Here is a 17,702-nt window from a genome sequence, read left to right as displayed (position 1 = left end):
AGATTGGCCAAGGTGGGAGTGTGAACCATGGGAAATCGGCAAATGCTGCAAAGCAGGGCTATTTGTTCCCCCTGGAGAGCTGGATGTCTAACATCTACCAGCACACCACTGCTAGTGCCTTTTTTTTTTTTACAGCTTTATTGGAGTATAATTGCTTTACAATGATGTGTTAGTTTCTGCTTTATAACAAAGTGAATCAGTTATATACATACATATTTTCGCATATCTCCTCCCTCTTGCGTCTCCCTCCTTCCCACCCTCCCTATCCCATCCCTCTAGGTGGTCACAAAGCACCGAGCTGATCTCCCTGTGCTATGTGGCTGCTTCCCACTAGCTATCTACCTTACGTTTGGTAGCGTATATATGTCCATGCCACTCTCTCACTTTGTCACAGCTTTCCCTTCCCCCTGCCCATATCCTCAAGTCCATTCTCTAGTAGGTCTGTGTCTTTATTCCTGTCTTACCCCTAGGTTCCTCATGACATTTTTTTCCTTAAATTCCATATATATGTGTTAGCATACGGTATTTGTCTTTCTCTTTCTGACTTCACTCTGTATGACAGACTCTAGGTCCATCCACCTCATTACAAATAGCTCAATTTCATTTCTTTTTATGGCTGAGTAATATTCCATTGTATATATGTGCCACATCTTCTTTATCCATTCATCCGATGATGGGCACTTAGGTTGTTTCCATCTCTGGGCTATTGTAAATAGAGCTGCAATGAACATTTTGGTACATGACTCCTTTTGATTTATGGTTTTCTCAGGGTATATGCCCAGTAGTGGGATTGCTGGGTCATATGGTAGTTCTATTTGTAGTTTTTTAAGGAACCTCCATACTGTTCTCCATAGTGGCTGTACCAATTCACATTCCCACCAGCAGTGCAAGAGTGTTCCCTTTTCTCCACACCCTGTCCAGCATTTATTGTTTCTAGATTTCTTGATGATGACCATTCTGACTGGTGTGAGATGACATCTCATTGTAGTTTTGATTTGCATTTCTCTAATGATTAATGATGTTGAGCATTCTTTCATGTGTTTGTTGGCAATCTGTATATTTTCTTTGGAGAAATGTCTATTTAGGTCTTCTGCCCATTTTTGGATTGGGTGGTTTGTTTTTTTTGTTATTGAGCTGCATGAGCTGTTTGTATATTTTGGAGATTAATCAATCCTTTGTCAGTTGCTTCATTTGCAAATATTTTCTCCCATTCTGAGGGTTGTCTTTTGGTCTTGGTTATGGTTTCCATTGCTGTGCAAAAGCTTTGAAGTTTCATTAAGTCCCATTTGTTTATTTTTGTTTTTATTTCCATTTCTCTAGGAGGTGGGTCAAAAAGGATCTTGCTGTGATTTATGTCATAGAGTGTTCTGCCTATGTTTTCCTCTAAGAGTTTGATAGTTTCTGGCCTTACATTTAGGTCTTTAAAACATTTTGAGCTTATTTTTGTGTATGGTGTTAGGGAGTGATCTAATCTCATACTTTTACATGTAGCTGTCCAGTTTTCCCAGCACCACTTATTGAAGAGGCTGTCCTTTCTCTACTGTACATTCCTACCTTTTTTATCAAAGATAAGGTGACCACATGTGCATGGTTTTATCTCTGGGCTTTCTATCCTGTTCCATTGATCTATATTTTTGTTTTTCTGCCAGTACCATACTGTCTTGATTACTGTAGCTTTGAAGTCAGGGAGCCTGATTCCTCCAGCTCCGTTTTTTGTTCTCAAGATTGCTTTGGCTATTCGGGGTCTTTTGTGTTTCCATACAAATTGTGAAATTTTTTGTTCTAGTCCTTTGAAAAATGCCTGTGGTAGTTTGATAGGGATTGCATTGAATCTGTAGATTGCTTTGGGTAGTAGAGTCATTTTCACAATGTTGATTCTTCCAATCCAAGAACATGGTATATCTCTCCATCTATTTGTATCATCTTTAATTTCTTTCATCAGTGTCTTATAATTTTCTGCATAGAGGTCTTTTTTCTCCTTAGGTAGGTTTATTCCTAGATATTTTATTCTTTTTGTTGCAATGGTAAATGGGAGTGTTTTCTTGATTTCACTTTCAGATTTTTCATCATTAGTGTATAGGAATGCCAGAGATTTCTGTGCATTAATTTTGTATCCTGCTACTTTACCAAATTCATTGTTTAGCTCTAGTAGTTTTCTGGTATCACCTTTAGGATTCTCTATGTATAGTATCATGTCATCTGCAAACAGTGACAGCTTTACTTCTTCTTTTCTGATTTGGATTCCTTTTATTTCCTTTTCTTCTGTGGTTGCTGTGGCTAAAACTTCCAAAACCATGTTGAATAAGAGTGGTGAGAGTGGGCAACCTTGTCTTGTTCCTCATCTTAGTAGAAATGGTTTCAGTTTTTCAGCATCGAGGACGATGTTGGCTGTGGGTTTGTCATATATGGCCTTTATTATGTTGAGGTAAGTTCCCTCTATGCCTACTTCCTGGAGGGTTTTTATCATAAATGGGTGTTGAATTTTGTCAAAAGCTTTCTCCGCATCTATTGAGATGATCATATGGGTTTTTCTCCTTCAATTTGTTAATATGGTGTATCACATTGATTGATTTGCGTATATTGAAGAAGCCTTGCATTCCTGGGTTAAACCCCACTTGATCATGGTGTTTGATCCTTTTAATGTGCTGTTGGATTCTGTTTGCTAGTATTTTGTTGAGGATTTTTGCATCTATGTTCATCAGGGATATTGATCTGTAGTTTTCTTTCTTTGTGACATCTTTGTCTGGTTTTGGTATCAGGGTGATGGTGGCCTTGTAGAATGAGTTTGGGAGTGTTCCTCCTTCTGCTATATTCTGGAAGAGTTTGAGAAGGATAGGTGTTAGCTCTTCTCTGAATGTTTGATGGAATTCGCCTGTGAAGCCATCTGGTCCTGGGCTTTTGTTTGTTGGAAGATTTTTAATCACTGTTTCAATTTCAGTGCTTGTGATTGGTCTGTTGATATTTTCTCTTTCTTCCTGATTCAGTCTTGGCAGGCTCTGCATTTCTAAGAATTTGTCCGTTTCTTCCAGGTTGTCCATTTTATTGGCATAGAGTTGCTTGTAGTAATCTCTCATGATCTTTTGTATTTCTGCAGTGTCAGTTGTTACTTCTCCTTTTTCATTTCTAATTCTATTGATTTGAGTCCTCTCCCTTTTTTTCTTGATGAGTCTGGCTAATGGTTTATCAATTTTGTTTATCTTCTCAAAGAACCAGCTTTTAGTTTTATTGATCTTTGCTATCGTTTCCTTCATTTCTTTTTCATTTATTTCTGATCTGATCTTTATGATTTCTTTCCTTCTGCTAACTTTGAGGGTTTTTTGTTCTTCTTTCTCTAATTGCTTTAGGTGCAAGGTTAGGTTGTTTATTCAAGATGTTTCCTGTTTCTTAAGGTAGGATTGTATTGCTATAAACTTCCCTCTTAGAACTGCTTTTGCTGCATCCCATAGGTTTTGGGTCATCATGTCTCCATTGTCATTTGTTTCTAGGTATTTTTTGATTTCCTCTTTGATTTCTTCAGTGATCACTTCGTTATTAAGTAGTGTATTGTTTAGCCTCCGTGTGTTTGCATTTTTTACAGATCTTTTCCTGTAATTTATATCTAGTCTCATAGCATTGTGGTCAGGAAAGATACTTGATACAATTTCAGTTTTCTTAAATTTGTCAAGGCTTGATCTGTGACCCAAGATATGATCCATCCTGGAGAATGTTCCATGAGCACTTGAGAAAATGTGTATTCTGTTGTTTTTGGATGGAATGTCCTATAAATATCAATTAAGTCCATCTTGTTTAATGTATCATTTAAAGCTTGTGTTTCCTTTTTTATTTTCATTTTGGATGATCTGTCCATCGGTGAAAGTGGGGTGTTAAAGTCCCCTACTATGAATGTGTCACTGTCGATTTCCCCTTTTATGGCTGTTAGTATTTCCCTTATGTATTGAGGTGCTCCTATGTTGGGTACATAAATATTTACAATTGTTATATCTTCTTCTTGGATTGATCCCTTGATTGTTATGTAGTGTCCTTCTTTGTCTCTTGTAATAGTCTTTATTTTAAAGTCTATTTTGTCTGATATGAGAATTGCTACTCCAGCTTTCTTTTGGTTTCCATTTGCATGGAATATCTTTTTCCATCCCCTCACTTTCAGTCTGTATGTGTCTCTAGGTCTGAAGTGGGTCTCTTGTAGACAGCATATATATGGGTCTTGTTTTTGTATCCATTCAGCCAGTCTGTGTCTTTGCTAGTGCCTTTTTAACTGCATCTTTAACTCCATTTCTCTTTTGTGAACCTAAACTATCATATACGATTCTGTGACTTTCATTGTTTACATATTTCTTTTAATTCAATTACTACTTATTTTACAACTATTAATTAAATACCTACTATGGACCAAGCCCTGTACTAGATCTTGGGGTTACGAGAGTGAATAATTACACACATAGCCCTTGTCCTTACTCTTTTCTTAAATTAGATGGGGAAGCAGATCTTAATCAAAAAACCACACAGGTTAGGTTGAAATTACAACTGGAACTGGTGCTGCAGAAAAGAGCTACATGGCACTGGGAGCTACATGGCACACTAAGGGTGACACAGTCTACAAAGGGATGGGAAAGGGGATGGAAAATCAAGGAAGGTTTCCCTAGGAAGGCACAGTTGAGCAGAGACCTCAGGAAGGAAAGGGAGGGGAAGAGTCCTCCAAGCAGATCCACAGCTCTGACTCTTGAGGCTGGCTTCAGCAGCTTATTCTGATTTCGTGGTTCTGCAGTGGGAACCTAGACTCTACATTTATAGTAAGTACTCCTAGTGCTTCTGATATACATGGGCTCTTGCTTATGCTTTGAAAAAATACTGAGGCAAAGAATATACAGAGGGCTTCCCTGGTGGCACAGTGGTTGGGAGTGTCCGCCTGCCGATGCAGGGGACGCGGGTTCATGCCCCAGTCCAGGAAGATCCCACATGCTGCGGAGCAGCTGGGCCTGCGAGCCATGGCCTCTAAGCCTGCACGTCTGTGCCCTGCAACGGGAGAGGCCACAACAGTGAGAGGCCCGTGTACTGCAAAAAAAAAAAAAAAAAAAAAGAATACACAGAGTTATCTAGTGTTTACATATACACACATAATGTATTAAGTATCCATTTCTTGTGGGGCTGCTCTATGTCGGCCAGTACACTAGGAATGCTCACTTGTATTTGTCCCACTCTTCTGGCCTTGTCTCTGTCCCGCTCTGAGCATCCAGTCTGACTGTCCCAGTCTTCCCCATCTGCACAGTGAGGGGTTTGGACCGTATGACCTCAATATCCAATGGCTTTGAGACGCTGAAAGTGTGTTTTCCCCCTCTCTGTAGATGCACTTGCCGCAAAGGTTACGTTGGCGATGGCTCGACGTGTTATGGAAACATCATGGAGCGACTCAGAGAATTAAACACTGAACCCAGAGGAGAATGGCAAGGAAGGCTGACCTCTTTCATCTCACTCCTGGGTACACAGCCATGGGTGCACATTTCCACAGAAAGCGCAGTCCTCTGATGGGCAAGGACATCTGCCAGACACACAATCACTCAGGAAGGGGTGTGCAGGATAGGCAAGTCTTGTCTATTGGGATCAGCCCTTTCTAGGAAGGGCAAGTGGGAGGAAAAGGACAAGCAGCTGTTCCAAGGAGATGAGAGTTAGTGCCAAGAGATCCAGCAATGCAGCAGCTAAGGACAAAGTCCTGGGGTCACCATCGATTAACAGGTCTGCAACAACAGTGAGATAGGCAGCTACCGATGTGAGGATGGAAACCATCCTCTCTCCCTTGACCTTATGGGTCCCCCAGCTGGGAAAGCAGGTAGTAGTGGGAGGCACTATCCATGCTCCTCAGTGAAGGTGCCATTTGAACATGGGGCAGAGTCTTGACGGTGTGTTACTGACCATCTCACATATCGCTGGGTGTTTAGCATCCTTGGTCCCCCAACCACTAACAGTCTATAGTGACACATTCTCTGCCAGCCCCCAGGCAGGGTGACAGCCTAAAACACCCTCCTGCCTTTCCAAACACCCTCTAGAGGTCATGACCTCACACTCCCATAAGAATGAAATATAGCTGATCACAGCGTTAGACAAGATTTCCCATAAAACACAAATTTTGCCAGTCGACAGGAAATAAAACACAGGCTTGAGCAATCAACAGAATCCTTAAAATATCATCATCTAGAACTGACCAGTCACCAAGCATGATTTCCCAGAAAGAGCACGGGCGGAGGGGGAAGTGTTCTGCACCGGTCAGTGCTGTGTTCTCAGCGCAAATAATGTGCCTCCTACATAAATGACCCGCTCTTTGCAGGACACCCTCCAGGGAGTCAGGCATTACTGGCAGACCTCAGGGCTCTCCCGCCTTCCTCTACACACTCTTAGAATATCAGTGAGAGCAGACAAGGGGGACAGTGTCCTTTAGACATTTCCCTGGAGGAAAGTCCAGTCACCCTGTCACCTGCCTGGTTTATGAGGTGCGGGTCACACTGCCTCCTGTGTGAGAGCACAGAGCCCATCCTGCTGTCCCCGCCTCCCCAGGGGCATGGAACAGGACCAGCTATAAAATTTCTAGAGCCCAGTACAAAATGAAAAGACCAGGGCTTTTTTGTTCAAAAAGTATTGAGCATTTCATGATGGCAATGACAAAGCATTAAACCAAGAATGAGGCCCTTTTTTTTTTTAAGTATTTATGTTTGGCTGCGTTGGGTCTTCGTTGCTGCACACAGGATTTCTCTAGTTGTGGCGAGCAGGCTTCTCATTGCAGTGACTTCTCTTGTTGCGGAACGCGAGCTCTAGGCCCGCGGGCTTCAGTAGTTGTGGCATGTGGGCTCAGTAGTTGTGGCGCACAGGCTTAGTTGCTCCATGGCATGTGGGATCCTCCCAGACCAGGGCTCGAACCCGTGTCCCCTGCATTGGCAGGCAGATTCTTAACCACTGAGCCACCAGGGAAGTCCCAAGAATGAGGCTCTTCTGAGCTGGCCCTGATGGAGCAAGGGCTGCATCTTTACTCACTGAGATGGCAACAGCTCAGAAAAGTCAGGCACAGAGGCAGAGGTTGTCCAAGGATGTTGTCACATGACCCTCATGGACCCTCTCATCCCGGGGTATCTTTGAGTCAAGACTGTGGCTACAGGAAAAATCACACAGTTGTGAGGAACACTTGGGGCCCTCACATTCTTAGCTTCCCAGTTCACCTAGGGCCTGCATAATACCAATTGGAATGGAGAAGCTCAGGAGTCAGAGGGTCTAAGTGGACCACAAGGGGCATTGCCTGATTTTACTCCTCATGAGCTACTGACGCATTTAGTGTTTTCTTTCTTTGTGTATTTCAACTCCTAAGACAAAGCTTATGCTTGGCCACTGAGTAACCTGGGACCATTTACCGTGCTGTTGCCGACAGACAAAGGATTAAAAGGATTCAATGTAAGTATTTTAAATAATCTTGTTTTATAAATAAGGACTAATGTAAAAAAAAAAAAAAAAAAACCTTAGTAGACAGTACGCTCTTTATTTAAAGTGGGAAACCCCATTAAAATTAAACCTACCAATGATGAGATGCAAATTTTTTTATAAAATTCTTTGAGCAAAATAAAACGTCCTTACGGATAGTATACAAACAGTAAGTGCACAACTCAATGAACTGTCACAAAGTGCATGTTGATGTGTCTAGCAAGACTCCCCCAATGCCCCCTTCCAGTCATTACCCCTCAAGGGTGATCACTAAAGGTTCTCAACTGTAGTCACGTGACAAATAAGATTTGCATAAGGCAAAACTGCTCACTTCCTACAGAGAGAATTAAATTAACATACCAGCTAGGTATTTGCTTCTTTAAAATCATCATGAATGGTAACAGTGGTAGGGGAAACTAGAAGAGAATTGTAGTCTTCAGCGTGAGCAGCTGCTGTCTCAGATAATATCAACCAGTGGGAATGGAACCCATAGTGCCCAGTGGAGGTTTCCCATGGTATCAGTGCCATAGTTAGATTTGGTTTAATGTAGGTAATGAACACACTGATTTGTGTGAAATTGGTTTATATACGATCACAAAAATATCCAAGATATTTTGTGATCATAATTTGTGCTGCATTCAGGTAACACCCAGCGAGTTTCAGACTCTCTGCTCCTAATATGCCACCACCATTCATCCGTCCAAGACGAATCTGTCATTAATCTTCAGAGATGCACTCACACGTCTCCTGTGGGGAAGGAGAACTAGTGAATGTTGAAGGCATCTGGGCTAGACACTTTGCATGTGGTCTCTTGTTTAATATACAGATTGAATTTACACAGTTGAGAAAAGGTCTCTGAGTGATTGTTGACAATACAATATTGACAAAACGTCAATTTGATCCAAAGGATTTCGAAAATCTTAATTTTGCTCTTCAAAAGCTCCATCGGTCCACTCTACTGGGTCTTTTCACACAATTTCACATTTCATTCCCAGCTGCTTCCTGGGCTCAAGATGACTGACCTCTCAGCACCTGCCAACCACGTTGGTCCTCCTGGCCCCAGCGCTATGCTCTCCCCATGATGTCCGGTTCCCTCCCAGAGCACCCCCCATGGTTTGAGAGCGTACCGTGCCTCACCTCTAGATTTCTGCTCCCTTTAAGGCCTGGCTTAGGGCAGCTTATCTCTGGGAAAGTCATCTGTATCTGAAAGAGCCCAAACTCAAGCCAGGGTGAACTAGCTTTGATGTTTTTGATGCTAAACAAGTCATAACCTGAATCACAAACCTCATTTTTCCCTTCAAACCACAGTAGAGACTGAAGGAATCGGCTTTCTTTTCTCAGGTAAAAGAGCTTTTGCTGAATAACGAAGCTGCTCAGTACTTTGTGAAACTCCACATAATTGCTGGGCAGATGAGCACCGAGCAAATGAATAATACAGACACATTCTATACTTTGACCGGGAAGTCAGGGGAAGTCTTCAGCGATGATAAGGTAGGTGAGGGTCTCTCTGATTTTCACTCCCAGAATGAAGCTGCTCACTGAGTCGATGGCCATAGCCAGCTCTCTCTTGGTGTCCGGGGGTCATGAAAGGTTCCAGAGAACTTCTTTCCTTGTTCCTTATTTGTCAGAGTACTTCCCTACACAGGAAAGAAATGGAGAACAACACTGGAAAGGGTCAGGTGGGAGAGGGGTGGGCTGTTACAGGAAGGGAATTGTAAAGTGATTCTGCTCTGGTCTGAATTAGTTTTCAAGGCAACCATCATTCAACTACCAGCAGGAAGGAGAAATTTACAGTAAACCTTTTTCCTGGAAGCATCAGCAGAAAGCCAGATCAGCACTCATCTTACGAAAGGAAATGGATTGTTTGTTTTAGATTGCCAGGGTTTATCCATTCTCTCCAACTCATCACTGCATCTCTCCTAATGCCATCAATTCTGTTTTGTTTTTAAAATATCTTCCTCCTCTTTCACAAATAACTCTTTTTGTGATTTTACTGAGCTGAAGGGCACATGGTCAGTCAACAGAGAGAGTGTGTATGGGGGCAGGGGTTATGACCTATCCTGTTGCATTTCACCAAATATCAGTAGTTGATAGATTAATGAGCACTTACTACGTGCAAGGTACTGGGGTAAATCTGGATTTGTGTTACATAAGGCTCACAACAGTCCTGTGAAGGCTTTTCCAATGGGAAAACTGAGAGGTAGCACAGTAAGGGCCAGAGCCACGATTCAAAAGCAGGTGTGCCTGACCCCAAAGCCTGAATCCTTCACCAGTGGGTTGTACTGTGTGTGTGTGTGAGGATGGTTGGATGGACGGACAGACAGACAGAGGAAGATGTGGTTTCCTTTCTCACAAGGACATGCATTCATTCCTTTATTCATTCAACAAATATGTTTTATTGTGTGCCTCTTCTGTCCAAGACACTAAAGTAGGTAATGAATTTACGATAAATTGAATAGTTTGGGGCCTTTTTGTAGCTTGCCATCTATGGCGGGGAGACTATAATGCCTTATTCTCATTTAGCAATCACTGGTAGTCAGAAGTGATTTCATATGTTATCTCATTTGATCTTAATGAAAGACCTGTGAACTCAACTGAGCAGAAACCATCATTCCCATTTTGGGGATAAGTGATTCATCCAAGGTCACACAGCCAATAAATGGCACAACCCAAGGATTTAAGACTTCTTCTAATCCAGTGCTCGATTTTTCAAGGGCACACATTAATTTTTATTTTTCCTTGGTGTTTTAGGACAGTCACCTGAAGCTTAAACTCTGTGGAGGCAAAAAGAAGGTAAAAATTATACAAGGGAACATAATTGCTTCCAACGGGCTCCTGCACATCCTCGACAGAGCCATGGACAAGATGGCGCCCACGTTTGAGAGCAATATTGAGGTGAGATATTTCAGGTAAAAGTGACGTCACCTCAAATCCATCTCCCTTTGCTCCCTGGAGAGTCACTCCCAAAAAGAAAATGAATGCCACCACTATGTGCTTGTACTAGGACCCCAACCATGGGGAAAACAGGATAATTTCTGTTTTTAGTAGAATTCTGGGCACCTCTGAGAGAGAGAGAAAGGCATATAGTAAGTGTAGGAAAGATGTTGATTTTATGACCTTTTTCATAGTCACACCTGACAACTCAGACCAGCTGTCGTGAAAATTTATCCCTTGTGCTTTATGGAGGAGATCCACACTTACATGTAAACTCTGTCATCAGTCTTTTCTTGTTAGAGCATCTAAATATTTCCTAAACCACCTTATTTTTTTTCACTGAATTTTAAGCAAGATGTCTCTTTTTAGCAAACCATAATGACAATGCTACAACCAAGATACAGCAAGTTCAGATCTTTGTTAGAGGTATGTACTTTTCATGAATTTCTAGAAAGTGTTTTATGTGCAGTCCTTTGTAAAATTAGCAGGGGGTATCAATTATAAATACTTGCTGGGGAATTCAGATATTTATCTGAGATAGGTTGCAGATATACATTTTCATTTCTCAAATGCAGGAAACCAGTGTGGGACATGTCTTAGATGAAGATGGGATTGGTGGACCATATACCGTTTTTGTTCCAAGTGATGAAGCATTGAATAACATGAAGGATGGCACTCTCGATTATCTCCTTTCTTCAGAGGTATTGTATCCTACTGACTCTAATGATGTCATGTCAGGATCACTGCTTCAGTCTCTGTCCATACAGGCTTTTTCTAAATTAAGGATGACAAATAAGTAGCACATGTATCACCATCTACCCTTCTGCAAAACAAAGGCAGACATCATTAATCAATCACAGTACTCTGGAGTTAAGCCTAGATGTGGCTACAATCTCCTCAGTAGAGTTCCAAGTAGCTAAAAGACCAGTCGATCAGGCTGGGCACAGGAAATAGAATCTACATGCAACCCCAGCTCTGAATGGTTGGTTTGATTTGTCCTGGCTCTTCTAATATTTCTTAATAGCAAAATCATAATTTTAAGTTCCCTACAACTCTAAAATCATCTAGAAAATGAAGCCTAATATAGGGCATTCTGGGCCAGGTCTAGGCTAAACTTAAAAGGAATAAATGTTATTTTTAGGGGCTCCCGACTCTCCTTTCTGTTGTTTTCAGTTCTCTCCACAATAACCCTCTCCTTATTCTCCATAAATCTTCAATTCTCTCACGTGAGATTTTTTTACTCTTTCACTCTAGGGTATAAATGACTGATACCATTTAAAGTGTTTTCCAGAAATATCAGCCTTAAACTGAAAAGAAGGTTAGCTAATTATGGAATTTTTTTTCACTAGAATGTCAAATAGTGGAATTACAGGAAGGACCACAGACTTTTTTTCAGTACCCTGAGGCCCTACCATTGCCTACCATGTTGGCAATGGGGCAAAACTACCTATGACCTCATATAGATCAGTGTTGACTATATAGAATGAGGGGGTCTGAATCTTTTAGAGTAGTGATCCCCAAACTTTAGTATGCTTAAGAATTACCCATGGAGCTTGTTAAATAAGCTGATTCCAGAAGCTCACCTCAAGCGTTCTGATGTCATGGCAGTGGAATGAGGCCCAGAAATAGACATTTTGGTAAGCACCAACTTTCTAACTCAGGTATCCCAGGTCACACTGTTTTTTTTTTTGTTTTCTTTATTCGGTTTTTTTTTTTTGTTGTTGTGGTACGCGGGCCTCTCACTGCCGTGGCCTCTCCCGTTGTGGAGCACAGGCTCCGGACGCGCAGGCTCAGCGGCCATGGCTCACGGGCCCAGCCGCTCCGCGGCATGTGGGATCCCCCCGGACCAGGGCACGAACCCGCGTCCCCTGCATCGGCAGGCGGACTCTCAACCACTGCGCCACCAGGGAAGCCCCACACTGTTTTTTGGCACTCAGAAACTTGTTGCCTGAATGATGTAGAGGCTCACATACTTTCAGGTACCTATAGCATATCTTGCATTCAGAATACTTTGGATTAAAAAAAATAGATATCAAGGAGCTAAGTCAGAAGGTAATCTCTTACATTACAAACAGATGTTAAACGTATTGATATGTGAAGATTTGCTACAGGTTTCCACTTAAAAATTCAGATTTCCCAGTGCCTTTAAACTAGGGTGTTATTTTAAAAATATGATTCACACTCAAGTTTCCTGAAACCTAGCTATTACAGGAAAACTAACATTCTTCTCTTTAGAACTCACATTCATATTTAATTTTAAATCCAAGAAGTAATCATTTCTGCCCTGGGAAGGTATTAAAATTCTGAGATTATATGGCTTCTCTGAATGCATAGCTTCTAATTTGATACATATATTTTTAATAATAATAAAGGAGTTCTCAGACACCTAATCGGGTACATTTAAAATTAAAAAAAAGCCTTTAGACTAGGATAGAAAAGATCAGCCTCCCTGCTTTTCTGTCAAGTACCTTGGCTCGGGAAGCTCCTCTCTTTTTCCTTGTACCTCCTTCCAGTGGTGACTGGAGCTGCTTCACTCAGGCTCTCGAGAGTAGATATGTCTCTTCCCGTTCAGTGAGATCCCATCGGTAGCTTGAAATCAGCCTCTGGTAGGAATATTGACACCATGGAAATTGGCCAACACTATAAATCAGGGCATATTTTCTTCCCCATAGAAGGGATTTACCAGCACACCATTGCCCCTGGCTCTCAATCTCATTTCTCTCAAAGGCGGTATCTTTCTGCTCGCAAAGAATATAAAACCTCAAGTCTCTTTATCCTGAGTCTAAAACAGTTTTTCCACTTCAACTTCTAGGTGAGGAATAGAACAATCATTTCTACCAGTTTCTCTGGTCCAGAGTCAGTGTGGGTTAAAATTCCTCAACCTATGGGAAGCTCCTTCTCTCTCCACCCATCTTAAGAGCATCCTTTAGCTTTATCTTCAGGGAGGAACCTTAGCTGGAGACAAGAAGATCCCCATCAGTTATGTGCCAATGAAATGGAAAAAAATTGATTTCATTAGAAGAATACTTTCTAATTCTGCTTTGGGAATGCATCGTTCCCAGTGTATCTTTCTGCTTCTCTCTGAAGCAAAATTTCAGTTCTGAACCATCCCATCCCTGCAGAGACCATGGCTATCAATCACAAGCCCCAGCTTATGACTTCATCTAGACAGAAATAAGAGCAAAGGGAGCAAGAGACCAGCCCTTGCCAATTCACAAAACCTTGCAAGCTAAATGGGACAAAAAGAGGTGAATTTACAGAGTTCAAAGTCATAGTCACAGCTTGGTAGAAAAACTTTCCCTTTCTGTCTCTGGCACCAAAAGGCTTGGTTTTTGTTGTTGTTATTGTTTGTTTGCATGTAAAACAGCAGGTAGGAAATGAATGTCCTCATAAAGGAAAGAATGCACTGCTCCAAAAGGCTCTCCAGCGACAGCACCTGAAGGGACATCCTGTCGACCTGAGCCTCACTGGACTAAACTATCTGAACCATATGGCCCCCGGCCAGATAAGGTGGCAGGCACACACGGTGGCACGGTGATGCTGGTCAATTCCTTTGTCCCTTTCATTCTCCCGTTTCTGGTAAAAAGGATCCAACGCCAATTAATTCTTGAGGCTTTAGAAGTGGATTATCCAGTTTATCAGGTCTTTCTATAGAATTAGAGGGTGGAAGGGGTCCATACAAACCCTGTTGTTTTGCAGACTAGAGGTGCTGAGTGGCTTGCTCAAGGTCACACAGAAGCAGAACCACAATTAAACTCAGGTTCTTGAGGTCCAATTCAGTGCCCTTCTCAGGACTCTGCCCCTCCTCGTTTTAACTTATTGGCACAAATGTTTACGTAGGTCCTGTCATGTGCCCTGTACTCTGCTGGCCGGGAACACAGTGACAGAACCAGTCCCTGCCTTCTGGGAGTTTGCAGCCTACCTTTGTCTGATATTTTCCAGTGGTCCCCACTTTTTCCCACCCTTTCTGCCACTTAGCATCCAAACGTGTAATGGCATTGCTTCTACCTGCAAGTCCTCACTTCTGGGTACCCTAAAGTAGCTGTAAGGGGAAGTTAAGACACAGAGGCTAAGTGATTTGCTCAGAGTCTCATAGTAACAGAACCAGAGCTACAGAAACCATCACTTCCAGGGCTGGCCAACTGGTGGTCAACTTCAGCATTCTTATTGGTAACCCTGCCCTGCACGTAATGCTATTGATGTATAGATATGGTGGCCTGACGAGTGTCCACACCAGGACACTTTTGAGAGTGAATGGGGCTGCCAGGATGATAGGTATAAAAGCCAGGGCTGTACTAGACAAACCAGGATGTGTGGTCACTCTACTTACAGGTGATTCCCCTGGCATAGGGGCCAAGGGGGAATGCAGAGAGGGGTCTGAGTGAGAGCTTGAGTTACTTCTTCGGCTTGTATCCTAAGTTAGCTTTGTGACCTTGGACATGGCTTTAAAACTCAATGTTCTGGGCTTCCCTGGTGGCGCAGTGGTTGAGAGTCCGCCTGCCGATGCAGGGGACACGGGTTCGTGCCCCAGTCCGGGAAGATCCCACATGCCGCGGAGCGGCTGGGCCTGTGAGCCATGGCTGCTGGGCCTGCGCGTCTGGAGCCTGTGCTCCTCAACAGGAGAGGCCACAACAGTGAGAGGCCCACCTACCGCAAAAAAAAAAAAAAAAACTCAATGTTCTCACACATGTAATGAGTCAATAGTGTCCCCACCTCACAGGGCTGTTGGGAGGCTTAAATGAGATGTGCATATAATGTTTTCAGAATAGCCCCTGCCATAAAGTAAAAATTTGAGGGCTTCCCTGGTGGCGCAGCAGTTGAGAGTCCGCCTGCCGATGCAGGGGACGCGGGTTCGTGCCCCGGTCCGGGAAGATCCCACATGCCGCGGAGCGGCTGGGCCCGTGAGCCATGGCCGCTGAGCCTGCGCGTCCGGAGCCTGTGCTCCGCAACGGGAGAGGCCACAACAGTGAGAGGCCTGCGTACCGCAAAAAAAAAAAAAAAAATTTGGTGAATGTTAGCTGTTTGGGGGATTGGGCTGTTCTCACCCTGGACTTCCCAGTAGAGAGATTATGGGTCATTTGTTTTTCTTGACCAAGTGTCCAAAGTCATTTGAGGAAGTTTGAACAAGAGAGGGAAATCTGTGTTTTCCTCAGTGACTAAAGAAGTATTTTGATTCCATTGCAGGGATCGCGGAAGCTTCTGGAACTCGTCAGATACCATGTTGTCCCTTTTACTCAGGTCAGCCCCACTTTTCTGTGGTATTTTTTCCTTGCTTTCAAGATATCTGACCTTAAATTCCAATATTTTAGTGCTAGAGAACGTGTGACAGTTGTTCTTTATCTGGTGCTCTGAGCACACGCTGAGCAGTGAATAATGAGCCTGTCATCAAAGAAATCTTCCAAGCCACCAAAACTCATGACCTCAAAGCTCCTGTCACTTATTTCATAAGCTTTCAAGCTATTTTTTCCAGCGAGGATTTGGGTGCCGCTCTCAGTGTCTCTATTGTTCTCTTGTTCTTGCAGCTAGAAGTGGCTGCCCTCATTTCGACCCCTCACGTTAGGAGCATGGCCAACCAGATCATACGGTTTAACACAACCAACAACGTAGGTGAAAACTCTACTGCTGACGTCATTACTCAAATGCCTTTTTCTCTGCTTATGATTCTTCATTGGGTTATCCTACCTCGACACTAATTCACAGGCTTCGACTCTTTATGATTATTTCATTCATTTGTTATGTCTTTCAGCAAATACCTGCTGAGCAACTCCATGTGTGAGTCTGAACTAGAAGCCAAGAATAAAGCAGTGAAAAAAACAGGCTTACATCCCAGCAAGGAAAACAACTTTAAGCAACTAATTAGTGACCAGTTAATTATTTAATTACAATTATAAACAGGGGCCCCAAGAGGAAGTTAAGAGGGCTGTGGGAGCTCACAGCAGAAGGAGACCAAGCAGATCTGGGAATCTAGAAGTCCTCAGTCAGGAGAGGATGCTTTGGCCAAGCTTCAAAGGATGAGTCATGTGAACTTGGGCAGAGATGAGTAGAAGAGAGTTCCAGGCAGAAGGGAGAGCAGGTGCAAAGGCCCTGAGGTGGGAGGGAACATGATTTATATAAGAAACTCAAACTTTGAGTTTATGTAAGAAACTCAAAGTATTATTCTGCTAACTTCTCAGGGTTGTAATATCAGCAGAAATATGGCAGCACAGAGATTATGTCTCCTGTTGATTCACTCTGGATTGTGATGATGACGCCCTGTCATCCTTTCAGCAAGTTCCTGTTTGTTTTGGTTTTATTTGTTTGTTTTGTTTTGGTTTTTTGGCCAAGCTGCACAGCTTGTGGGATCTTAGTTCCCCAACCAGGAATTGAACCCAGGCCCACGGCCATGAAAGCACTGAGTCCTAACCACTGGACTACCAGGGAATTCTCTCAGCAAGTTTCTGTTGAGTGCCTCAGATGTGTCAGACACCATTCTAGGCCCTCAAGGTTGGACCAGTAAGCAAACAGATAAAAGTCCCTGGTTGCGTGGAACTTTCGTTCTAGTACATAGGGCAATAGATAATAAGTGAGTTAAATATATCATATATCAGAGAGTAGTATGTGCTGAGGCAAAAAAGAGCAAAGCAAGGATGGGAACTAGAAAGTGGGAGTGGGGCTGATGTTTCAGATAAAGTGTCTAAGAAATCCTCATGGAGAAGAAAATATGTGAGCAAAGACCTGATGGAAATGAAGGGACAGGCAATGTGAATAGCTGGGGAGAGAGCATTCCAGAGACAGGAAATAGAAAGTGCAGAGGTGCGAAGCAAGGCGCATGCGGATCGGGTTGAGGAGCAGCAAGGTCCTCGGGGCCAGAACAGAGGGAGGAAAGGAGAGAGGTAGGAGGAGGAAAAGGTGGTAGGAGGGAGGAGAGGTGGGGTCAGGTCACACATGGCCTAAGAACTTGGGGCCAGGATGTAGGTTCTTACTCTGAATGAGAAAAAAAAAGCCATTAGAGGATTTTGAGCAGTGGAATGACATGATCAGACATACTTTGGGGGAGACTGGTTGGGAGGTGAATGTAATAACTCAGAGAAGAGTGATGGTGACTAGTGGGGAGACAGGCCGAGGTGTGAGGTAGGCTCAAGGAAGTATTGTACAGCACGGGGCATAGAGCCAATATTTTCTAATAACTGTAAATGGAAAGTAACCTTTAGAAATGGTATAAAAAAATTTTTTAACGTATAAAATAAGAATGATGGTGACTCAGAGCAGGGTAGTAGCAGAGACGTGGTAAGAAGTGGTTGAATTCTGAGAGTATTTTGAAAGGCAGACCAACA

General features: G+C 42.9%; 1 protein-coding gene across 1 annotated transcript in view; it reads left to right on the top strand.

Annotated features, from left to right (window-relative positions):
• STAB2 (stabilin 2) overlaps positions 1–17,702 on the top strand; it is a 156,562-nt gene that overhangs the window by 44,446 nt on the left and 94,414 nt on the right. Inside the window, exons 10-17 of the mRNA XM_065888385.1 lie at positions 5,340–5,473; positions 7,346–7,428; positions 8,797–8,946; positions 10,207–10,350; positions 10,759–10,815; positions 10,965–11,090; positions 15,574–15,627; positions 15,912–15,992. Coding sequence (XP_065744457.1) covers positions 5,340–5,473; positions 7,346–7,428; positions 8,797–8,946; positions 10,207–10,350; positions 10,759–10,815; positions 10,965–11,090; positions 15,574–15,627; positions 15,912–15,992 — 829 coding nt within the window. The remainder of the gene's footprint in view (positions 1–5,339; positions 5,474–7,345; positions 7,429–8,796; positions 8,947–10,206; positions 10,351–10,758; positions 10,816–10,964; positions 11,091–15,573; positions 15,628–15,911; positions 15,993–17,702) is intronic.

This window comes from Phocoena phocoena, chromosome 11, assembly GCF_963924675.1.
Source record: "Phocoena phocoena chromosome 11, mPhoPho1.1, whole genome shotgun sequence".
In the NCBI taxonomy this organism is placed as follows: domain Eukaryota; kingdom Metazoa; phylum Chordata; class Mammalia; order Artiodactyla; family Phocoenidae; genus Phocoena; species Phocoena phocoena.
Note: the sequence above shows the minus strand (reverse complement) of the source record. Positions and strands in the feature narration are given on the sequence as shown.